Source organism: Hemitrygon akajei, chromosome 19, assembly GCF_048418815.1.
Source record: "Hemitrygon akajei chromosome 19, sHemAka1.3, whole genome shotgun sequence".
In the NCBI taxonomy this organism is placed as follows: Eukaryota; Metazoa; Chordata; class Chondrichthyes; order Myliobatiformes; family Dasyatidae; genus Hemitrygon; species Hemitrygon akajei.
This window is the reverse complement of record NC_133142.1, coordinates 63,670,756-63,696,753: the sequence shown is the minus strand read 5'-3', so window position 1 is coordinate 63,696,753 and position 25,998 is coordinate 63,670,756. Positions and strand designations below refer to the sequence as shown.

At 44.9% G+C, this 25,998-nt stretch overlaps 1 protein-coding gene across 1 annotated transcript in view; it reads left to right on the top strand.

The window, feature by feature from the left end:
* The window catches only part of LOC140741996 (ubiquitin-like modifier-activating enzyme 1), a 430,112-nt gene that overhangs the window by 62,990 nt on the left and 341,124 nt on the right, over positions 1-25,998 (top strand). The window contains exons 13-14 of the mRNA XM_073072650.1: positions 4,742-4,897; positions 16,631-16,796. Of these exons, the coding sequence (XP_072928751.1) occupies positions 4,742-4,897; positions 16,631-16,796 (322 nt within the window). The remainder of the gene's footprint in view (positions 1-4,741; positions 4,898-16,630; positions 16,797-25,998) is intronic.

Genomic DNA, 25,998 nt, shown 5'->3' with positions numbered 1-25,998 from the left:
AATGCCGTCCGAGACTGATCTGAATGCGGTCTGAGACTGTGGATCGAATGCGGTCTGAGACTGATCTGAATGCCGTCTGAGACTGATCTGACTGCCGTCTGAGACGGATCTGAATGCAGTCTGAGACTGATCTGAATGCCGTCTGAGACTGATCTGAATGCCATCTGAGACTGATCTGAATGCCGTCCGAGACTGATCTGAATGCGGTCCGAGACTGTGGATCGAATGCGGTCTGAGACTGTGGATCGAATGCGGTCTGAGACTGATCTGAATGCCGTCTGAGACTGATCTGAATGCCGTCTGAGACTGATCTGAATGCGGTCTGAGGCTGATCTGAATGCCGTCTGAGACTGATCTGAATGCCGTCTGAGACTGATCTGAATGCCGTCTGAGGCTGATCTGAATGCCGTCTGAGACTGATCTGAATGCCGTCCGAGACTGATCTGAATGCCGTCCGAGACTGATCTGAATGCGGTCTGAGACTGTGGATCGAATGCGGTCTGAGACTGATCTGAATGCGGTCTGAGGCTGATCTGAATGCCGTCTGAGACTGATCTGAATGCCGTCTGAGACTGATCTGAATGCCGTCCGAGACTGATCTGAATGCGGTCTGAGACTGTGGATCGAATGCGGTCTGAGACTGTGGACCGAGTGCGGTCTGAGACTGTGGACGGAGTGCGGTCTGAGACTGTGGACCGAGTGCGGTCTGAGGCTGTGGACCGAATGCGGTCTGAGGCTGTGGACCGAATGCGGTCTGAGACTGTTCCGAATGCCGTCTGAGACTGATCCGAATGCGGTCCGGGGCTGTGAACCGAATGCGGTCCGGGGCTGTGGACCGAATGCGGTCTGAGAGTACAGTCTGAATGCGGTCTGAGACTGTGGACGGAATGCGGTCTGAGACTGTGGACGGAGTGCGGTCTGAGACTGTGGACGGAGTGCGGTCTGAGACTGTGGACCGAGTGCGGTCTGAGGCTGTGGACCGAATGCGGTCTGAGGCTGTGGACCGAATGCGGTCTGAGACTGTTCCGAATGCCGTCTGAGACTGATCCGAATGCGGTCCGGGGCTGTGAACCGAATGCGGTCCGGGGCTGTGGACCGAATGCGGTCCGAGACTGATCTGAATGCGTTCTGAGACTGTGGATCGAATGCGGTCTGAGACTGATCTGAATGTCGTCTGAGACTGATCTGAATGCCGTCTTAGACTGATCTGAATGCGGTTTGAGGCTGATCTGAATGCCGTCTGAGACTGATCTGAATGTCGTCTGAGACTGATCTGAATGCCGTCTTAGACTGATCTGAATGCGGTTTGAGGCTGATCTGAATGCCGTCTGAGACTGATCTGAATGCCGTCTGAGACTGATCTGAATGCCGTCTGAGACTGATCTGAATGCGGTCCGGGGCTGTGGACTGAATGCGGTCTGAGAATGTGGACCGAATGCGGTCTGAGGCTGTGGACCGAATGCGGTCTGAAGCTGTGGACCGAATGCGGTCTGAGACTGTACTGTGATCTGAATGTGGTCTGAGAATGTGGATTGAGCGCGGTCTAAGAATGTGGACTGAAGGCGGTCTAAGAATGTGGACCGAGTGCGGTCTGAGACTGTGGATCGAATGCGGTCTGAGACTGATCTGAATGCGGACTGAGACTGATCTGAATGCGATCTGTGGCTGATCTGAATGCCGTCTGAGACTGATCTGAATGCCGTCTGAGACTGATCTGAGTGCGATCTGAGGCTGATCTGAATGCCGTCTGAGACTGATCTGAATGCCATCTGAGACTGATCTGAATGCCGTCTGAGACTGATCTGAATGCGGTCCGGGGCTGTGGACCGAATGCGGTCCGGGGCTGTGGACCGAATGCGGTCCGAGGCTGTGGACCGAATGCGGTCTGAAGCTGTGGACCGAATGCGGTCTGAGACTGTACTGTGATCTGAATGTGGTCTGAGAATGTGGATTGAGCGCGGTCTAAGAATGTGGACTGAAGGCGGTTTGAGACTGTGATCTGAATGCGGTCTGAGACTGTACTTTGATCTGAATGCGGTCTGAGACTGTACTGTGATCTGAATGCGGTCTGAGACTGTGGACGGAATGCGGTCTGAGACTGATCTGAATGCCGTCTGAGACTGTACTGTGATCTGAATGCGGTCTGAGACTGTGGACGGAATGCGGTCTGAGACTGATCTGAATGCCGTCTGAGACTGTACTGTGATCTGAATGCGGTCTGAGACTGTGGTCTGAATGCGCTCTGAGAGTGTAGTCCCACTGTGGACAGAATGCGGTCTGAGAGTGTGTCTGAATGCAGTCTGAGAGTGAGGTCTGAATGTGGTCTCAAACTGCAGTCCAAATGCAGTTTGAGATTGGGACTTTCCCAATTTTGGTGGCAAGAGATTGAATGCTGAGAGATTTGCTGTGGAGGTTTCATTGATCAGCCATGGGTCTTATAGTGAGCCCTCCAATTATTGCTATTCCTACTGTCCCTCAAGTTTTCTGCTCAGTTCCTGGATAGAGGGATGTAGGCCAAAGCCGTGCAAATGGGACCAGCCAACCTGGTTAGTTTTTTAAGTATATGAAGTGTAAAAAGAAGTAAAGGGTCAGGGAAGTGAAGTTTGTGCAATGAAAATTACGACTGAGAAGGTGCTCAGGAAGCTTAATGGCCTGAAGGTGGATAAATCTCCTGGACATGATGGAATACACCCTCGGATTCTGAAGGAAGTAGCTGGAGAGATTGCAGAGGCATTAACAATGATCTTTCAAGAATCGATAAATTCTGGCATTGTACCAGATGACTGGAAAATTGCAAATGTTATTCTGCTATTTAAGAAGGGTGGGAGGCAGCAGAAAGGAATCTATAGACCTGTTAGCCTGACTTCAGTGGTTGGGAAGTTGTTGGAATCGATTGTTAGGGAAGATGTTACGGAATACCTGGAGGCACATGACTGGATAGGCCCAAGCCAGCGTAGTTTCCTGAAAGGAAAATCCTGGCTGACAAATCGACTGCAATTCTTTGAGGAAATTACAAATAGGGGAGACAAAGGAGATGCAGTAGACATGGTGTACTTGGATTTTCAGAAAGCCTTTGACAAGGTGCCACACATGAGGCTGCTTAGCAAGATAAGTGCCCATGGAATTACAGGGAAGTTACTAGCATTGGCTGGTTGGCAGAAAACGGGGATCCTATTCCCAATGGAGTTCCACAAAGGTCAGTGTTGGGACCGCTGATTTTTACAGTATGTCAATGATTTGTGGCTAAATTTGCCGATGATTCAAAGATAGATGGAGGAGTAGTGTTGAGGAAACAGAGAGCCTGCAGAGAGATAGTTTAGGGGAATTGGCAAAGAAGTGGCAAATGAAAACAATGTTATATAGTGTATAGTCATGCACTTTGGTGGAAGAAATAAACGGGCAAACTATTATTTAGATACGGAGAGAATTCAAAATGCAGAAATGCAAAGGGACTTGGGAGGTCCTTGTGCAGGATACCCTAAAGGTTAACCTCCCGGTTGAGTTGGTTGTGAAGAAGGCAAATGCAATGTTGGCACTCATTTCTAGAGGTAAAGAAAATAAGAGCAGGTATGTGATGTTGAGGCTCTATAAGGCACTCTATAAACTGTGTGCATTTTTGGGCTCCTTATTTTAGAAAGGATATACTGACATTGGAGAGGATTCAGAGAAGATTCACAAGAATGATTCCAGGAATATAAGCATTACCGTATGAGGAATTTCTGGTAGCTTTTGGGCTGTATTCCCTGGAACTCAGGGGAATGAGGGGGGATCTCATAGAAACATTCCAAATGTTAAAAGGTTTGAACAGATTAGATATGGCAAAGTTATTTCCCGTGGTAGGGGATTCTAGGATAAGAGAGCACAACTTCAGGATTGAAGGATGTCCTTTTACTGAGATTCGGAGAAATTACTTTAGTCAGAGGGTGGTAAATCTGTGGAATTTGTTGCCATGAGCAGCTGTGGAGGCCAAGGCTTTGGGTGTATTTAAGGCAGAGATAGATAGGTTCTTGATTAGCCAGGGCATTAAAAGGTATGGGGAGAAGGCAGGGGAGTGAGGATGACTGGAGGAATTGGATCAGCCCATGATTGAATGGTGGAGCATCATCGATGGGCTGAATGGCCTCCTTCTGCTCCTATATCTTAGGGTCTTATGGTCTTAAAAAGATTCTTTCCATGCTCAACACCTCTATAACTCCATGCAAGAGGGCAGTTAAGGGTTAACTACCCTCCTTACATGCAGTGCCTCCCATAAAGTCAGTACAGGAACAGGCCCTTCTGCCCAACTGGTACATGCTGACCAAGGTTTCCACCTAACCTTGGTCATGTTCGTGTTTGGCCCAATGGGAAAACTTAGCTGCCTCTTCACTGCTTCCAGCTACTCATTTCCTGTCTGAGGTTGTCCTCTGGGCAAAGTAATTCCCTCTGTCCTCCAGCCCTTTTCCCACCTTTGCATTTGCTTACCCTCCTTAATCTGAGGTCTTGCTCATTCTGCCCCCCTCCAACTCCATTCTGTCCCACTTTTCACTTCCCTCTTCCCGGGAGAGGTCAGGGAAAGCTCTGGCAGCTCCATCTTTCTTACTTGTCTGCTCTAAAGACTTTTTCCACCACTGCCATCTTTGATGTCTTCCCAGGAGGTTGGTTTCCTTGCAACATGCCCCTACCTCAAGTATACCCTTTGAGATCGGGAAAGGGGTTTTTGCCCTCCGACACTTTCTCACTCATCCTCACTGTGCTTGTGCAGGTGGGTGCTGGTGCCATTGGCTGTGAGCTTCTGAAGAACTTTGCCATGATTGGTCTGGGAGCAGGAGAAGGTGGGAGCGTCACCGTGACAGATATGGACACCATCGAGCGGTCAAACCTCAACCGGCAGTTCCTCTTCAGGCCCAGTGACATTGCGGTGAGTCAAAGCAAATGGCATTAATTTTGGTCTGCTGGAGAGATCAAAATACAGTGACATAGAACTTGCCAACCATTTAACCTGCTCTAAGATCAGTCTAATGTTTCCCTTCCACATAGCCCCCATTTTTAATCATCCATGTGCCTATATGAGTCTCCTAAATGTCCCTAATGTATGTCCCTCTGCCACTACCACTGGCAGGGCATCACTCTCTGTGAACTTACCTCTGACATTCACCCTCCCACCACCCCAGCCATACTCTCCTCCAATCACCTTGAACTTATGCCCAGACATATTATCCATTTCAGCCAGTCTTTGGCTGTCCACTTAATCTATGCCTCTTATCAATTTATACACCTCTGTCACCGAGGGACATCATGCTGGCATAGCAGTTAGTGCAATGCTACTACAGCTCATGGTTTTGGAGTTTGGAAGAGCACTGTAAAAGGGTTAATAGGTTGACCAATAGGCACTTTATTGCTTGATTAATCCCGTGACAGCCCAGATGTGGTCATGTATACTTGGGGCCTTGCTGTGGTAGCTTGGGATGATATTTGGATCTGTTTCTGTTTGCTATATGAAATATCAACTAGGTGGCAGCAATACCCCATACATCAAAGCTTGGGGAGTGAGATGAGAGGACCCGAGATTTACCTGAGCTAGTGAATTCAAAGTGAAGTGTGGTCACTCATTTCCATGGGGCTAAATCTCAATGGGAAGATTTGGAGACAAGGCAAGAAGAGACTACTGGATTAAAGGCACCCCACCTTCCCCTGTATATAAGGTTATGTTGAAATAGAATAAAGCTCATATTCACTTGCAATGATATCCGTCTTTATTTATGTATAGTTTCTCATACATTTTATTGCATTTCTTTATTTTCCTGTGAATTCCTGTAAGGTAAGGTGTATACACACTGTCATAGATGGTGACATATACACACAGTGATAATAAACTTTGACTTGAACACAGCAGATGATCACAAGATTTGCTGCCTTTCTGAAAGTTTTGCACTAAGAGAGATCAAGCAAGCTGGCCCCTCGCCCTTACCCTCCCCCGCCTTCCCTTCGACCTTGCCCATGCCCTCGCTACCCCTCCCCCACAGCCACCCTTTCGCTCTCATCCTCCAAGTCGCCCTCACCCATTACCCTCACCTCTCTCTCCCTCTCCCCTCTCCCACTCCACTCTCCTCCTCTCCCTTCCTTCTCCCCCACTGCCCCTCCCTCCCCCACCTCCCCCCCTCACCTCCCCTCTCTTCCCCCCCTTCCAAAAAAACAAGTGAAAAGCTAGAAGGGAAAAGATGAAATGAGGGCAAACTAGCCTATCATATAAAGCAGGATAGTAAAAGTTTTTTTCAGTTATATAAAGAGTAAATGGGAGGTGAGAGTTGATATTGGACCACTGGAAAATGATGCTCGTGTGGTAATAATGGGGGACAAAGAAATGGCAGATGAACTTCCCTTTGGAACACACTAGCATCAGAGGTCCTTGAGTGTCAGGGAGCAGGAGTGAGTGTCATTGCTATTACAAAGGAAAAAGTGCTGGGCAAACTCAAAGGCCTTAAGGTGGATAAGTCACCTCAACCAGATGGACTACATCCTAGAGTCCTAGGAAGGCTGCTGAAGAGATAGCAGATAGATTGGTTATGATCTTTCAGGAATCACTTGATTATGCTGTGGTTCTGAAGGACTAGAAAGGAAGAAAGCAAAAGAAAGGAAATTATCGGCCAATTGGCCTAACCTCAGTGGTTGGGCAAGTGTAGGAGTCCATTATTAAGGATGATGTTTTGGGGTACTGGAGATTAATGATAAAAATAAGTCAAAGTCAGCATGGTTTCTGTAAAGGGAAATCATCCTGACAATATTGTTAGAGCTCTTTGAGGAAGTAACAAGCAGAGTGGACAAAGGAGAGGCAGTGGATGTTATTTACTTTGCTTTTCAGAAGGCATTTGATAAAAGTGCCACACATGAGGCTGCTTAGCAAGCTAAAATTCCATGGCATTACAGGAAAGAAACTGGCATGACAGGCTGACAGGAATGGCTGACAGGCAGGAGGCAGTGAGTTGGAATAAAAAGGCCCTTTTCTAGTTGGCTGTCAGTGATTAGTGGTGTTCCTCGGGGGTCAGTATTGACCCCTGCTTTTCACATAGTTTGTCATTGATTTAGATAATGAAATTCATGGCTTTGTGGCAAATTTTGCAGATGATACGAAGATAGGTGGAGGCTAGGTAGTGCTGAGGAAGCAATATGATTGCAGAAGGACAAACAAATTGGAAGAATGGACAAAATAGTGTCAGATGCAATACACTATTGGGAAATGTATGGTAATGCATTTTGGTAAAAGGAACAAAAAGTGCAGACTATTATCTAAATCGTGAGAAAATTCAAACATCAAAGGTGCAAAGGGATTTAGGAGTCCTTGTGCAAGAGTCCCAGAAGGTTAATTTGCAGATGTGTTAAAGAAGGCAAATGCAATGTTGGCATTCATTTCACGGGGAATAGAATATAAAAGCAAGGAGATAATGCTGATGTTTTATAAAACACTAGTCAGGCTGCACTTGGAGTATTGTCAACAGTTTTGGGCCCCATATCTCAGAAAGGATGTGTTGTCATTGAGAGAGTCGAGAGGAGATTCATGAGGATGGTTCCAGAACGAAAGGGTTAACATATGATGAGTGTTTAGCAGCTTTGGGCCTGTACTCACTGGAATTTAGAGGACTGTGGGTAGAATCTCATTGAAAGCTACTGAATGTTGAAAGGACTAGATAGGGTGGATGTGGAGAGGATGTTTCCTCTGGTGGGGATATCCAGAACCAGAGGAAATTGCCTAAAAGTTGAGGGGCAACTTTTTATAACACAGGGAAAGAGGAATTTTTTTAGCCAGACTGTAGTGAATCTCTGGAATGCTCTGCCACAGACAGCTTTGGAGGCCAAGACTGTGGGTATATTTAAAGCAAAATTTGATATTTTCCTGGTTGGTCAGGGCATCAAAAGTTATGGCAAGACAGCAGGTGTATGGGGTTAAGTAGGATCCGGGATCAGCTGTGATGGATTGACAGAACAGAATGGAATGGGCTAAATGGCCTAATTCTTCTGCTATGTCATATAGTCTTTTTCACAGGGTAAAAATGCCAAATACAAGAGTGCATACCTTTAAAGCAAGAGTGATGAAGTTTAAAAGAGACATGTGGGACAAGTTTCTTTTTACGTGGAGATAGGTATCTGGAATGAACTGCCAGAGCTAGTAGTGGAATAACTATAACAATCAACCTTTAGGAGACACATGATCATGCAATGCATGGAGGGATATGGATCATGTATAGCAGACATATATACTGAAAGGTGCTAGAAAAGGGCCAGTAACATCATAAAAGATCCTACCCATCCTGCTCATGGACCATTTGTCAAACTCCTGTCATAGAGGAGGCTGCATCGCATCCACACCAGGACCACCAAATTCAAAAACTGTAACATTCCCCAAGCAGTAAGACTGATGAACGCCTTCATCCACTGACACACCCTACCACCACTGTATCACTTCCTGTCAGAGTCACCATATGTACCGATGCTCCTGTGGCTTTTATCACTTTATGGACATACAATCAAGCTACATATATAGGTTATCTTATGTATTTACGTTTGTGTTTTTTATGACACAAGGGTTGGGGGTGTTGTGGATAGTGTGGAGGGCTGTCAGAGGTTACAGCGGGACATTGATAGGATGCAAAACTGGACTGAGAAGTGGCAGATGGAGTTCAACCCAGATAAATGTTCATTTTGGTAGGTCAAATATGATGGCAGAATATAGTATTAATGATAAGACTCTTGGCAGTGTGGAGGATCAGAGGGATCTTGGGGTCCGAGTCTATAGGAAGCTTAAAGCAGCTGCGCAGGTTGACTCTGTGGTTAAGAAGGTGTACGGTGTATTGGCCTTCATCAATCGTGGAATTGAGTTTAGGAGTCGAGAGGTAATGTTGCAGCTATATAGGACCCTGGTCAGACCCCACTTGGAGTATTCTGCTCAGTTCTGGTCGCCTCACTACAGGAAGGATGTGGAAACCATCGAAAGGGTGCAAAGGAGATTTACAAGGATATTGCCTGGATTGGGGAGCATGCTTTATGAAAACAGGTTGAGTGAACTGGGCCTTTTCTCCTTGGAGCAACAGAGGATGAGAGGTGACCTGATAGAGGTGTATAAGAAGATGAGAGGCAAAAATTGTGTGGATAATCAGAGGCTTTTTCCCAGGGCTGAAATGGCTGCCACAAGAGGGCACAAGTTTAAGGTGCTGGAGAGTAGGTACAGAGGAGATGTCAGGGTAAGTTTTTTATGCAGAGTGTGGTGAGTGCGTGGAATGGGCTGCTGGTAACGGTGGTGGAGGCGGATACGATAGGGTCTTTTAAGGGACTTTTGGATAGGTACATGGAGCTTAGAAAAGTAGAGGGCTTTGGGTAACCCAAGTAATTTTAAGGTAGGGCCATGTTTGGCCCAACTTTGTGGGCCGAAGGGCCTGTATTGTGCTGTAGATTTTCTGTTTCTATTATTGTGTTCCTTATCTTATTGTGAGTTTTTTGTGTTGCATGGGATCTGGAGTAACAATAATTTCCTTCTCCTTTACAGTTGTGTACTGGAAATGACCTTGAACAGTCTTGAACTGGGTTTAGTTTATATAGCATCATGGTTATCACAGCCATTGTGGGATGAATTGCCTCTTCCTCTGCTGTAATGTTCTCTGCTCATTCATGTGGTCGACAGCGCACTCTGAAAACATCCACTTCACAATCCCGTTCAGCCAAGTACACCAGCAGGAGGCAGGGTCGCATTGATTCCCTGTTTCCTTCTCCACCTGCAGCCTGTTCTGTGAATTCTCCAGGCAGACTTCAGCCAATTCTCCCCCTCTGTCTCTCAGTCTGTCTGTTCAGAGAATCTCTGACTCTTAATTGAAAGCTGATTAAAGGCACATGTTGTACAGGCACTCTATGGATGATTGTTCCCTTTCAAGCCTCTCACACTGTGTCTCACTCTGTTTTAACCCCATGTGGTGCCGTGGCCTTAGGCCTTTTGTCAACAACGGACCCTTGTGCTGTAACCTTCAGAAGTTCGTGCATCACCAGAAAGTGAGTTTGCAGAGATCTGTCAGAGAGTCACCCACACTCTTAAATCCTTCAAACCAACCAATCTGTACTGACCCTCACAAATTTTACTCATTCATAGTCTACTTCCAAATTGAATAGAATAGAATTGAATTGGTTTATTATTTCAAACTGAGTTCAATTCCCGCTACTGTCTGTAAGAAGTTTGTACGTTCTCCCCATGACCACATGGGTTTCTCCCTGGTGCTTTGGTTTCCTCACATGGTCTAAAGACGTATGGCTTCAGGTTGGTAAATTGTGGGCATGCTATGTTGGTACCAAAGCATGATGACACTTGCCCCCAGCACATCCTCAGTCTGTGTAGCTTGCTGACACAAAAGATGCATTTCCCTCGAACAGCACCCCACTAAGGAGCACCAAGCCATTGTCTCCCACACCATCACTGACTTTATTAGCTCTGAGGATCTCTCATTCTCTGCCACCAAGCTCATAGTTCCTATGCCCAGTACTAACTCCTACCCAAGATCCACAAACCCGCTTGTCCAGGTTTCAGCTTGTTCCTGCTCCACTGAATTCGTATCCTCAACTGCCTAATCTCCTCCAGTTCAGTCCCGTCCAACCTACATCCACAATGCTTCACAGGCTCTGGATCTTTCCAATGGTTTCATGTTCCCTGGCCCCCGCCATCTTACTTTCACCATGGATATCCGGTCTCTCTACACCTCCATCCCCTACCAGCAAAGCCACAAAGCTCTTGGTGTCATTCTGGACACCAGACCCAACCAGTTCCCCTCCACCACCACTCTCCTCTGCCTAGTGGAAGTTGTCTTCTCTCTTTATAATTTCTCCTTTGGCTCCTCCCACTTCCTTCAAACAAAGGGGGTAGCCATGAGCTCTCGTATGGGTCCCAGCTATGCCTACCTGTTTGTCGGTTATGTGGAACAGTCCATGTTCCAAGCCTGCACTGGTGTCTGTCCCGCACTTTTTCTTCGCTAAATCAACGACTGCATTGGTGCTGCTTCTTGCACCCATGCCGAGCTCATCGACTTCATCAACTTTGCCTCCAATTTCAGCCCTCAAATTTACCTGGCCCATTTCCGACACCTCCCTTCCCTTTCTTGATTTCTCTTTCTCTATCTCTGGAGATAGCTTATCTCCTGATGTCTATAACAAACCCACAGACTCTCACAGCTACCTGGGCTATACCTCTTCCCACCTGATACTTGTAAAAACACCATCTCCTCTCAATTCCTCCATCTCTGCTGCATCTGCTCTCAGGATGAGCCTTTTCATTCTAGACTGAAAGAAATATCCTCCTGTTTCAAAGAAAGGGGCTTCCCTTCCTCCACCATCAACGCTGCTCTCAACCTCATCTTTTTCATTTCACACACATCTGCTCTCACCCCATCCTCCTGCCACCCTACCAGAGATAGGGTTCCTCCTGTTCTCACCTACCAGCCCACCAGCCTCCGCGTCCAGCACATAATTCTCTGCAACTTTGGCCACTCCCAATGGGATCCCACCACCAAGCACTCCTTGCCCTCCCCCCCCCCCCCCCAACTTTCTGCTTTCCACAGGGATTGCTCCCTACACAACTCCCTTGTCCATTCGTCCCTCCTCACTGATCCTGGCACATCATTGCAAGCAGAGCAAGTGCTACACCTGCCCCTACACCTCCTCCTTCCCTACCATTCAGAGCCTCAAACAGTCCTTCCAGGTGAGGCAACACTTCACCTTTGAGTCTGTTGGGGTCATTTATTGACTCCTGTATATTGATGAGATCCAGTCTAAGTTAGGAGACCGCTTCGCTGAGTGCCAACAGTCTGTCCGCCAGAAAAAGTGGGATCTCCCAGTGGCCACCCGTTTTAATCCCACTTCCTATTCCTATTCTGACATGTCAATCCATGTCCTCCTCTACTGTCGTGATCAGGCCACACTCAGGTTGGAGGAACAACACCTTATATTCCGTCTGGTTAGCCTCCAACCTGATGACATGAACATCGATTTCTCGAGCTTCCAGTCATGCCCCCCCTTCACCATTCCCCATCCCCTTTTCCCTTTCTCACCTTATCTCCTTGCATGCCCATTGCCTCCCTCTGGTGCTCTTCCCCCCTTTTCTTTCGTTCATGGCCTTTGGTCCTCTCCTATCAGACTCTCCCTTCTCCAGCCTTGTATCTCTTTTGCGAATCAACTTCCCAGCTCTTTACTTCACCCCTCCCCCTCCTGGTTTCACCTATCACTTGGTGATATCCCTCCCCTCCCCTACCTTTTAAATCTACTCCTCATCTTTTTTACTTCAGTCTTGCTGAAGGGTCTCAGCCCAAAACGTCGACCATACCTTTTTCCATGGAGGCTGCGTGGCCTGCTGAGTTCCTCCAGCATTTTGTGTGTGTTGCTTGCATTTCTCTGTATGTTTTGATGTACATGTGACAAGAAAGGCTAATCTCCTTAATCTTTTCTCTTTGTTACATTTATTATTGTACAGTGAAATGCCATGTTTTTTATGTTATCCATACAGATAATTACAACAGTGCATTGTAACAAAGGAAAACCATAACGGAATAAGTTTACAGAGAAAGTGCAGTGCAGGTAGACAATAGATGCAATATCAAATCGAAGTAGATTGTGAGGTTAAAAATCCATTTTATATTAGGGTGCTCTTCAATAATCTTGTACCGGCAGGCTAGTAACTTGAACCTGGCAGCGCGTGCTTTCAGGATTTTGGGAAGGGTCAGAAGACAATGTCCAGATGGGTAGGGTCTTTAATATTTTCACCGTGAGAAGTGTAAATAGAGTCCGTGGAAGGCTGGTTTTGCTGATGTGCTGAGCTATGTCCACGCCTCTCTGCAGTTCTTTGCTGTTGTTGACAGAGCAGTTGCCGTACCAAGCTGTGATGCCCCTTGATAGGATGCTTTCTATTGATAAAAATTGGCAAGGATCAACGGGAACATGCTAGATTTCATTTTTCCTGAGGAGTAGAGGCATTGGTGAACTTTTTTGGACGTAGCATTTCCACAGTTGGACCAGGATATTGGTGATAGTTCCACCTCAGAACTAATACATTCAAACCTCTTAACCTCCGAACCATTGATGTAATAATGGGAGAGTGTGCAATCCCTTCCACACACCCCCACCTTCTTTAAATCAATGACCAGCCTTTATGTTTTGTTGACAATAAGAGAAAGGTTGTTGTCATGACAACTTGTCACTAAGGTGCTCATCTTCATCTTCAAAAGGTGATGTTCAAACAGGCAGCATTCATCATTAAGGACCCCTATTACCCTAGATGTGCTCTCTTCTCATTACTACCATCAAGGGGGAGGTACAGGAGCCTGAGGAAACACACTCAATGTTTTAGGGACAGCTTCTTCCCCTCAGATTTCTTCATGGACAATGAACCCATAAACACTACATTGTTATTTTTCCCTCTGTTTTTGCTCCACTTACTTTATTTATACATGTGTGTGCGTGCATATATACAGTACATATATATGTACTTATTGTAATTTATAGTTTTTATTATGATGTACTGTACTAATGCCACAAAACAACAAATTTCATGACCTATGCCAGTGATGTTAAACCTGATTCTGAGTCCTGTACTCCAACTCATCGCGATTTGAAATTCATCCATTATGGTGGTGTAATCTGCAAACTTGTGGAAGGAGTTAGAAAAGAATCTAAGTGTAATTTACATTGTGTCATTAGTGTATACGGAGTTGAGTAGGATGCAGCTTTGTGAGTGTTGAGGATCATCGTGGTGGAGTTGTTGCTTCACCCATCTACTAGGGGCAATTTACAGTGGGCAATTAAATTACCAACCAGGGTATGGGAGGAGACTGCGGCATCCAGAAGAAATTTAACATGTTCCCTTGACTCGTGACAGTTTTTATAGATGCACCATAGAAAACATCTGCTTTGCCTAAGACAACAAATTGCACAGAATTGTGAATTCAACCCAGTCTCTCACATAAACCTGCTTTCCTTCATATCTCACTGCAGCCAACGTAATCAAGGACCCTTCCAATCCCAGTCATTCTCTCCTGTTGTCAGAAGATACAGAAGCCTCAAGGACAGCTTCTGTCCCATTGTTAATCAGTCTCTTGAACTGAATACTCATACAAGATGAATTCTTGATCTCCCAGATGACTTCATCATGTTCCTTTGCACTTTGTTTGTCTACCTGCATTGCACTTTTTCCATAATTCTGTTGCATAGTCTGCATTCATGTTCTTTTTTACTACCTTGATGTACTTGTGTAGGCACACAAAACATAAGCTTTTCAGTGTATCATGGTACACATGGTGAGATAATAAGGCAATAACATTCACAGGGAGTACATGTAAACTCCACACAGACAATGCCAAAGGTAAGAATTGAGCTCAGATCCCTCTGGCTATAAGGCAACAGCTCCAATATCTGTGCTAACCTAAAATCTGAAATAAAAATAGAAACAGTAATACTTCCATGTTCTCAGTATTATTTATTATTTACACAGTATGTCCTCATTTGCACATTGGTTGTTTGTTAGTCTTTGTTTATGTATAGTTTTCATAAATTCTAGTGTATTTCTCTATTTTTCCGTAAATTCTTTCAATGAAGTGAATCTCAATGTAATATATGGTATCATATAATAAATTTTACTTTAGAACATAGAACATAGAAATCTACAGAACATTACAGGCCCTTCGGCCCACAATGTTGTGCTGACCATGTAACCTACTCTAGAAACTGCCTTTGAAATACTTTGAAAGACTGACAACCAATGTGCAAAAGAAGCCAAACAGTGTAAATAAAATAATACTGAAAATATGAGTTGTAAACAGTCCTTGAAAGTGAGTCTGTAGATTGTAGAACCTGCTGTGTTCCTCCAGCATTCTGTGTGTGTTGTATCTTTTCACAATTGCTGCTTGGTCTGCTGAATGCTTTCGGAATTTTCTTCCATCTCCTGTTTTTTGTTAGTTGTTTTTAGTGAAATTTTCTCTTCAATTATTCTGCCAAATCACTGCCTCTGTGATGTGGTAAGCATGACACAAAATTTTCATAAGTGACAAGTAGCTGGTTTCATGATTTATAAGCCAAAATCTACAGATGCTGGAAATCCAGAATATATATATATATATATGTAATCAATCTCTCTCTCTCTCTCTCCTCTCTCTCTCTCTCCTCTCTCTCTCCTCCCTCCCTCCCCTCTCTTCTCTCTCTCTCTTCCCCCTTCTCTCTCTCCCTCTCCCTCCCCCTCCCCCTCTCTCTCTCACCCCACCACAACCACCACCAGGTGAGGCAGCATCTATTTAAAGGAATAAGCAGGTGACATTTCAGACACACTTCATCGGGGATTGGAAAAGAAGAGGGAAGAAGCCAGATTGTGGGAGGAAGGGATGGAAGTACAGGCTGGCAGGTAATAGGTGAGGGGAAGGTGGTTAGGCGGAGAGGAGGGATGAAGTAAGAATCGTGGAAGTGATAGGTAGAAGAGGTAAGGGGCTGAGGAAGAAGGAGAAGACAGTGGACCATGGAAGAAAAGGATGGAGGAGGGGCACCAGAGGGAGGTGTTGCACAGGTGAGGAGAAGGGATGGAGTGAGGAGAAGGGATGGAGTGAGGGGGAATGGGGGGAAAAAAAGAAATTACCTGAAGCTCAAAATAGTGATGTTGGTGCCAACCTGTGGAGGCTACCCAGGTGTTGCCCTTCTGAGTATGGCTTTATTGTTATAGTAAAGGAGGCCATGGCTAGACATAGCAGAATGGGAATAGAAGGGTGAATTGAAATGATAGCCACTCAATTTTCTCAATGGAGAAAAGGTGCTCTATGAGCTAGCACCACCCCCCAGTCAATATTAATGTAATTAAAACATTAGCGTAGATTGTGAGACCAGGGACCCTGTTATACTTATCACATGGCATTGTTATGAAGCAGGGACTGTGTCTGTGTAGGTGGTATCATAAGTCTGCATCTCATACATAACAGAGCTGTTTGGCCAGTTATTTATGTCATAAAGTTGTACAGCACAGAAGTAGCCCCTTCAGCCCGACTCATCCATGCTGACTGAGATGTCTACCAGTGCTAGTCTCGTTTGTCCTGGCAATCTGTCATTTTATGATTAGGCCATTCGGCCCATTGAGTACTCCAACATTCAATCATGGCTGATATTTTTTACAACCTCATTCTCTTGCCTTCTCCCCATAATTCTTAGTCCCATTACTAAATCAAGAGCCTATCAATCTATGCCTTAAATATCTATTTTCTCCCTCAACTCCATTCTCCTGCCATCTCCCTAATGTCTGACATGTACAGTCTATTAACTTTTGTTTTCAATATGCCTATTGACTTGGCCTGCACAGGCGTCTGTGGCAACAAATTCCATGATTCACCACCCTCTGGCAGAAGAAATTCCTTCTCCATCTCTGTTTTAAAACAATGTTATCTTATTCTGAGGCTGTGCCCTCTGGTCCTAGACTCTCTTGCCAGTGGAAACCTCCATTCTGTCCAGGCCTTTCAGTATCTGAAATTTGTCAAGCTATCTGACCTTAACTTAGTTGTTGCTGCTGGCTTCTAGTGCATGTCATTCTGTGTATGTGATTTGAGTTCCACAGTAGAAAACCATCAGGGTAACACAGGCTGTTTTTGTCTTAAACCCTGAGCAGAAAATGAAGTCTGAGACAGCAGCAGCAGCAGTAAGGAAGATGAATCCCTTCATAAATGTCATTGCTCACCAGAACCGTGTTGGTGAAGAAACAGAAAATATTTACAATCAGGATTTCTTCAACGATCTGAATGGTTTGGCGAATGCGTTGGACAACGTTGAGACTCGTAAGTAGCAATGGATATTCAGTCAGTCCTGACTATTTGTTCTTGGGTAGAAATGACTTCTCATTGTGTTCATTTTAGGCTGACGTTTATCTTGACAACACAAAGAGTTTCCTGTTGACAAGCTGTGGTCACTTGCAGGAAATGCATTAACAAGCTCTCACAAGCAATGGATTGATTAGGACCAGATTAGTTCTTTTAAGGTGGGATAACTAAGAGCATAACAGGGGAGGGGAGGTTATGTCAAACACCTTTAATCTTTCTCCATCATTCAGGAAGATCAAACTTGATCTGCTCTTAGCCTCAGCTCCACCTTCCTGCCTGTTCCTCGTAACCGCTAACACTCCTATTGTGCAAAACATGCCTATTTCCTCTTTGAATATATTCTCCACACGTCAGTGCAGCTGAAAATTCCAGGTTCTGTCCTCAACAGATGAATCCTTCCTATTCTTAATCTGGCTGATTCCATACCTGAAGAAGGTGTTCCCAATATCCAGATTTTGACATGAAGGGAAGTATCTTCTCTGTCTAATCCCATTGATATTGAGAGTTTCAAGATCACCCTTCAATCTTATGAACCCCAGAGATATGGGCTGAACTTAATCTTCTACAATAACCCCTTTCTACCTGTAATCGATCCAGTGAATTTTCTCTACACTGTCTTCAAGTGAAGTTAATCCTGGAAAAAGGAAACCCAGAACCAATGGCAAGCTACTCTGGGCAATGGTTTCTTTTATGTCTATCTATGGAGGCAGATCTCCATAAGATAGTACCAGACTATGTGGCACTCAGAAGGTAAACATAACAGAGAACAAGGCCAGGCCACAAAAATTGTGTAATGAACAGTCCTTTCTAAAACTCTTCTCTCACCCTCATTTGGTGCTTTGCAGCCCTGAGTTCAAATCAGAAGTACAAGTTTCCTCTCAGCAGATGGAAGATTGTTTAACATCCATTCTAGTGCGATCACTCGAGTATGATATTCTTTAAAGGGTTGTCCAGATGGATTCTCTTAATGGAGAATCCTTGTTTGACATGGAAAGCTGATGCACAGGCAGACACTTCACAGTCCTTGAGAGATCTGGGTCAGAGTCCTATGGCATGGTATGCAGGATGACTGGAGACCCATCACTGCAGCAGCCTTCACTATCAATGTGATTTATCATCACCTACTGCCAGCTTTGGCATTGAGGTCTTGGTTGGATCGCTGATTGTCTGAAACCTTCCCTTGATAACATAAGAACATAAGAAATAGGAGCAGGAGTAGGCCAACTGGCCCATTGAGCCTGCTCCGCCATGCAATAAGACCATGGCTGATCTGGACATGAACTTATCTCCACCAACCTGCCTTTTCCCCATAACCCCTAATTCCTCTACTACAGGCAGTCCCCGGATTACGTACGAGTTCCGTTTCTGAGTCTGTCTTTAAGTCGGATTTGTACTTAAGTAGGAACAAGTACATCCAGTATTATTTAGTGTCAGTTAGTCAAATGTTTGTCTTAGTATACAGTATATATTTTACCTTTTTGTGCATATAAAACACTTAAGAAACGTATGTATTCCAATAATTAAACCATTGCGTTGCTTAGTAATAATTGTAGCTTTCATCGGAGCAGGGCCTTTCACATTCTCCATTATTCTCACTTTATCCGTTATCCTTTAAAATTGTTCCAATCGTTGACTGACTGTAGCCTAACGCTTTTCCACTGACCGATGGTGTTTCACCTCTTTCCAAATGCTTTATTATTTCCACTTTATTTTCAATCGTGATCGCTCCCCAGCAACGGAACAGAAACACTGCGGGCGGCGAGTCCCAAGCTGCGCCAACTCCTGAGGTCCGCTGGGTCCTAAGGACCACCGCACTGAATACCCCGGGTCCTATACTGCATCGCACTGAGACAGGTTAAATGGGACAAGTGGGGGCTGTGCTTGGTTTGGGTATTTGATCCTCCGCAATATTCCGCGTGGGAATTGAAACTGGAGGTGGCAGTGTTTTTTTAACGAGGTCGAGTTGCGAGCTTGACATCAACCCGGCACGGATGGTACAGGAGTAACTGGATCGACATCAACCCGTCACGGGAGCGGTCTGTCACTAACTCAAACCCGGGAACGTGCGCTTGCAACACTGTGTGTCAGACAGAGTAGTCAGCAGCACTGGGGCTCCACAGGGGACTGTCCTGTCTCCCTTTCTCTTCACCATCTACACCTCAGACTTTAAATACTGCACAAAGTCTTGCCATCTTCAGAAGTTTTCTGATGACTCTGCCATAGTTGGATGCATCAGCAAGGGAGATGAGGCTGAGTACAGGGCTACGGTGGGAAACTTTGTCACATGGTGTGAGCAGAATCATCTGCAGCTTAATGTGAAAGAGACTAAGGTGGTGGACCTGAGAAGGGCTAAGGCACCGGTGACCCCTGTTTCCATCCAAGGGGTCAGTGTGGACATGATGGAGGATTACAAATACCTGGGGATATGAAATAATAATAAACTGGACTGGTCAAAGAACACTGAGGCTGTCTACAAGAAGGGTCAGAGCCATCTCTATTTCCTGACGAGACTGAGGTCCTTTAACATCTGCCGGACGATGCTGAGGACGTTCTACGAATCTGTCGTGGCCAGTGCTATCATGTTTGCTGTTGTGTGCTGGGGCAGCAGGCTGAGGGTAGCAGACACCAACAGAATCAACGAACTCATTTGTAAGGCCAGTGATGTTGTGGGGGTGGAACTAGACTCTCTGACAGTGGTGCCTGAAAGGAGGTTGCTGTCCAAGTTACATGCCATCTTGGACAATAACTCCCATCCACTCCATAATGTACTGGTTAGGCACAGGAGTACATTCCACCGAGATGTAACACTGAGCATCATAGGAAGTCATTCCTACCTGTGGCCATCAAACTTTACAACTCCTCCCTCAGAGTGTCAGACACCCTGAGCCAATAGGCTGGTCCTGGACTTATTTCCACTTGACATGATTAACTTATTATTATTTAATTATTTATGGTTTTATATTGCTATATTTCTTCACTATTCTTGGTTGATGCGGCTGTAACGAAACCCAATTTCCCTCGGGATCAATAAAGTATGTCTGTCTGTCTGTCTGTCTATCTGTCTGGACCCTCTGTTCTCGAGCCCGGCACTGATCTCACTGGAACGGTGGGGGAGGGGGAGGTCTTACTAAGAAAAATTTAAGCCAAATAGAAACTTTAAACACTCAACACAGTGTCAACGGCAACAACTTAAAATGGCGGACGGCATCGCAATCTGACTTAAAATGGCGGACGGCGTTCTCCTTCCTTGGTTCGTAAGTACGAGTAGTCTGTAAGTCGGACATTTGTAACTCGGGGACTACCTGTATGCAAAAATCTATCCAACCTTGTATTAAATATATTTACTAAGATAGCCTCCACTATGTCATTGGGTAGAGAATTCCACAGATTCACCACTCTCTGAGAACAGCAGTTCCTCCTCATCTCCATCCTAAATTTACTCCCCCAAATCTTGAGGCTGTGTCCCCTAGTTCTAATCTCACCTAACAGTGGAAACAATTTTCCTACATCTACATTATCTATCCCTTTCATAATTTTATTTGTTTCTATAAGATCTCCTCTCATTCTTCTGAATTCCAGTGAGTACAGTCCCAGGTGACTCAATCTCTCCTCATAGTCTAACCCCCTCATCTCTGGAATCAACCTGGTGAACCTCCTCTGCACCACCTCCAAACCCAGTGTATCCTTCTTCAAGTAAGGAGCCCAGAACTGCACACAGTACTCCAAGTGTAGCCTCACCAGTACCCTATACAGTTGCAGCATAACCTCCCTGCTCTTAAATTCAATCTCTCCAGTAATGAAGGCCAACGTCCCATTTACCTCCTTGATAACCTGCTGCACCTGCAAACCAACCTTTTGTGATCCATGTACGAGCACTCCCAAGTCCCTCTGCACAGCAGCATGCTGCAGTTTTTTTTTACCATTTAAACAATAATCTGCTATTGCCTTTTTCCTTCCAAAGTGGGTAACCTCACATTTACCAACGTCGTACTCCAAACCCTTGCCCACTCACTTAACCTATCTATATCCCTCTGCAGACTGTCCCTATCTTCTGCACAATTTGCTTTTCCATTGAATTTAGTATCATCGGCATACTTAGATACACTACATGCGATTTCCCCCTTCCAAATCGTTAACGTATATCGTGAACAGTTGCGGACACAGTACTGACTCCTGTGGCATAAGTCTTTTATGTGGCACCTTATCGAACGCCTTTTGCAAATCCAAGTAAATAACATCCATCTATTCCCCTCTGTCCACTGCGTTCATTATACCCTCAAAGAAACTAGTAAGTTTGCCAAACAGGACCTGCCTGTGCTGAATCCATGCTGCATCTGCCTGATGGATCAATTTCTTTTCAGATGCCTCTCTATTTCTGCTTTAATGATACAAGGGGGTGATTGATAAGTTTGTGGCCTAAGGTAGGAGGAGTCAATTTTAGAAAACCTAGCACATTTATTTTTCCTACATTTACACACTTAGTCCAGTGGTCATGGAGCATACGGATCCCTTCTTTGTAGAAGTCAGCGTCTTGGACCTCCAGAAGTGGTGCACAGCATTGGATGATTGATAAGTTCATGGCCTAGTGTAGAAGGAGATGAGTATTTAACTTCAAACTTTCTACATAATCACTCAAAGAGTTGAACTGCACATGCATGTAACGAAAGCTGTATAACTCATCTCCTGCTACCTTAGGCCACGGACTTATCAATCACCCCTGCTGTGGACCACCTGGAGGGCCAAGACGCTCTCATTACATGCACGTGCAGTTCAACTCTTTGAGTGATAATGCAGAAAGTTTGAAGTTAATAATTTATCTCCTTCTACCTTAGGCCATGAACTTATCAGTCACCCTACTGTGGACCACTTCTATAAAGAAGGGATATGTATGCTCCACCACCGCTGGACTAAGTGTGTACATGTAGGAGGGAACTATGTTGAAAAATAAATGTGCTAGCTTTTCTAAAATTGACTCCTTCTACCTTAGGCCATGAACTTATCAATCACCCCTCATAGCTTCAAGCATTTTCCAAACTACTGATGTTAAACTAACTGGCCTTTTGCCTGCCTTTTGCCTCCGTCCTTTTTTGAACAGTGGCATGACATTCGGCATCATCCAATCCACCAGGACCTGTCCAGAGAGAGTCCAGAGAATTTTGGTAAATCATCACTGAAGCCTCTACTAAAGGGTTTCTGCCAATCCTTTCAGTACCCTGGGATTCATTCCATCAGGACCAGGGGACTTAGCTATCTTTACTTTACTTTATTGTCACCAAACAATTGATACTAGAGCATACAATCATCACAGCAATATTTGATTCTGCGCTTCGCGCTGCCTGAAGTACAAATCGAAGTAAATATAATAAAAATTTAAATTATAAATCTTAATTAGAAAATAGAAAAGGGAAAGTAAGGTAATGCAAGTCAGGTCTGGATATTTGGAAGGTACGGCCCAGATCTGGGTCAGGATCCGTTCAGCAGTCTTAGGCTCACAAGTTTGCTGAACACTACCTCTTTAATGATAGCTATTGTATCAAGTTCCTCACCTCCCATCGCATCCATAACATCTCTCTTCGGCATATTAGACATGTCCTGCACCCTGAAGACTAACACAAGATAGCCATTCAAAGCATTAGCCTTTTCCTAATTACCCAATATCCCCCTTCTCATCCTCCAAGGGACCTACATTCGCTTCAACCACTTTTTTTGTTTTACTTAATTATAAATTTTTTTACCTTATTACAGTGGGTGACACTACCAGGAGCTATGCTCCAGACGGCATTGCTCTTGGGGTTTCAGGAACACACAAGCCTCTCCGCCATGACAAGGTGATGATCTAGGAGAAGGTTGCTCTCCTAAACACATTTTTACCCTTAAATACATGTTGGAGTTTGCCCAATTTTGACATTTTGACACGCCTCAATAATGTGCCATCATCTCAGAAGTCAAAAGAATCTTCTCTTTAAAGTCTTAAATTGGTAGTTAATTGTTCAAAACGACAAAAAATGGAGCTGCTTGTACTTGGCACCAGTTGTCACTTCAGTTGTTTGAAGTACAGCTGGGTTTTTATTGCTGTGTGGTCATTGGGATGGAGCCAATCCTCCCCCAAGCTGATTGCGAGAGTCAAGAGTCTGTGGAAGCAAAGACTAAAGAAAAAATTTTACATTAAAATTGAGCCCTTATTTGGTAATCACTGCCATGAGGGAAAAAGGCCATGTGAATGTTTGTTCTAAGTTTCATGTGGTAAACAAGTTGGGGAGCTAGGGGAGGAGAGAGGTAGAGTGAAACTGGTGTAGGAGTCTGAAAACAAGGGTTAAAGTTCTCCAAGTTCTACAGTTCCCAGACAATTGAAAAGTTCTAACACACGATTTTTGGAGATTGTAAGTGGTGGTTTGGGAGAGTGCTAGGGTTTCGGAGAGTGCTAGTGATGTGCTGAGAGAAACAATCATACTGCTTTCCCTTGAAAGTGGTTAGATGGTGTTATAGAAACATCCTAAATGTGTTTTGAAGTAAATCTAGCATTGTCTGTTCAATCACAAACAAGAGAATATCTGCAGATGCTGGAAATCCAAGTAACGTACACAAAATGCTGGAGGAACTCAGCAGACCAGGCAGCGTCTATGGACAACAGTGCAGTTGACGTTTCAGGATGAGCCCCTTCAGCAGAACTGTACTCTAAACCTCTACTTTTTGGCTTACATACCACTTCTATGAAGAAATGTTTCTTATTGTCAACCTTGTCTATGCCCCCTCATCATTTCCTATATCCCCTCAGTTTCCTCTGTTCTAGAGAATCAAATCAACTTTTCACCAACTCACCTTATCTATAAAACACTCTCACCTGCACCATCTCTAGTTCAATCATCTTCTTTCCAGACTGTGGCAACCATAACTGTATACACAATGTGTGAAAAAGAACAAATCGTGCAAGCAATAAAGAAGTAAACAAATAACTCACAGAACATGAACTGCAGAGTCCCCGAAAGTGGATCCAAAGCCACAGAGCCAGTCCAGCACTGCAGCCGGTCTAAGAGGCTGATGGCTGAAGGCCAGAGCCACAGAGAGATATCAGCGCTGAGGCAAGTAAAGCCTCATGGAGTAGTGAGCTGAACATCAGTTCGTTCTTTGTCCTCAGTGGCCTTGATCTTTTTAATCTGGCTCACCACTTGACTAAACGTCAGAATGTGAAGGTAATGAAAGGCCAACAGGTGAAAAGAATAGAAGAACATGGAGCACTCAGACTGTAATGAAGCTAAAGGCAATTGCGGGAACAGAGATGAGAACTGGTTGAAGACAGGCCTTTGGGGTTAAAATGCAGACATACAGTTAGGAAGTTCGTGGCAACCCAAGCCACAGTTCACTGACCCCACACGGAAACCCTGAAGTCACAAAACTGAGGTCACTCAGTTGCTACTCATAGTAAAGAGGATTATTATTCCTTAAAGGCTTTAATTGAGGAGAGAGAAGCTTCTGGGGAAGTTTAAACCAGCAAATGAGTCAAAAGGCAAATAGGTTTAAAAGAGACAGGAATCTGATTGTAAATGTGCTGCTTGCCCAATGAACTGCCCACATTTCTGTTTGCTGTCAATCCCAGGCAAAGTCATCTGCAATCCTAACTAACCATACCACCTTACAGCATCCAGCTCCACAATCCTGTTCATGCTAGAAAATCCCTCAAGTTCAGTCCTGTTCATTTGAACTGAATCAGTGATCATCATTTAAGCCCTATTGTCACCTGCATATCATTATTTTTTTAATAAATTAGTTTTTAATTTTATTTTTAATTTATCACTTTCAAATCTTTTATGATTGCTTTGAACATTAGAGGCATACAAGGGGCAGCACATTGGCACAGCTATTGAGCTGCTGCCCTGAAGTGCCGGAGACGTGGGTTCTACCCTGACGTTGGGCACTGTCTGTGTGAATATTGCATGTTCTCCCTGTGATGTGTAGGGTTGTTCCATGTGCACCAGTTCTTTCTCACATCCCAAAGACACAGTAGGGTTGGTAGATTAACTGCCCGCTGTAAATTGCTCCCAGTGTGTGGGTGAGTGGTGGAGTCTTGGGGATCAGACACAAGATGGGTGGTTGATAGCTGATGAGGACAGTAAGCACATGTTCGGCACAGCATTGTGGGCCAAAGGGCCTGTATTTTGCTGAAGGTTTTCTATGATTATTTATTTATCTAGCATGGAGAAGGCCCTTCCAGTCCTTTGAGCTGCACCACTCAGTAACCCTCGTCGGCTGGGGCATGGTGGTTAATACAATACTTTACAGAACCAGCAAACCAGGTTCAAGTCCCGTCACACCTTGTAAAGGAGTTTGTACGTTCTCCCTGTGACTGCATGGATTTTCTCCGGGTGCTCCAGTTTTCTCACGCAGTCACAAAGACGTACTGGTTGGTAGGTTAACTGGTTGTTGTAAATTGTCCTGTGATTAGGCTCGGGTTAAATCAGGGGTTGCTAGACAGTGCTGCCCAAAGTGCCGGAAGGGCCTATTGCTCGCAGTATCTCAATAAATAAATAAACCCTCCAACCCTAACTTAATCATGGGACAATTTACAACGACACAGCTACTGCTGTGAGGTCTGGGTCTCTGCTGAGAAGAACAGGCCCCCAGTCTTCAGGGTTGCGTTGCCCGTGGTCGTTGGTGGGGGCGTCTTAATACGCTCGGCAGAGGATGGTGCTCGGAGAAGCTGTGCCGGAGGCTCGGAGGTTTGACAGACTCGGAGTCTGCTGTGGTTGGGGTGCTTTCACTGTGTGCAGTGTCTGCGAGGCTGGGTTTGACAGAGCTTTCATTGTGTGCTGCGTCTGCGAGGCTGAGTCCGGCGATGCCGTGGAAGTCCATAGTGGGGGTATTCCCTTCTGCCGCCTGCATGGGATGACGAGTCTATCAAGACCCTGAGGACTTGTGGAAACTGTGTGGTGGTTTCTTTCAAACTTATAGTCTTTTAACATCTTTGGACTATTTTTACTGTGCCCATGGTCTGTTTTTTATTAATTATGCTATTGTTGGCACTGTTGTAACTATATGTTGTAACTATGTGGTTTTGTGCAGGTCTTGTAGCTTTAGTTTTTGGTCTTGTTTTGTCTGGTGGATTTGGAGATCCTTTCCGGGGAACGCGCTAAGACGGTAGCACTATATTAATATGCAACAGCCT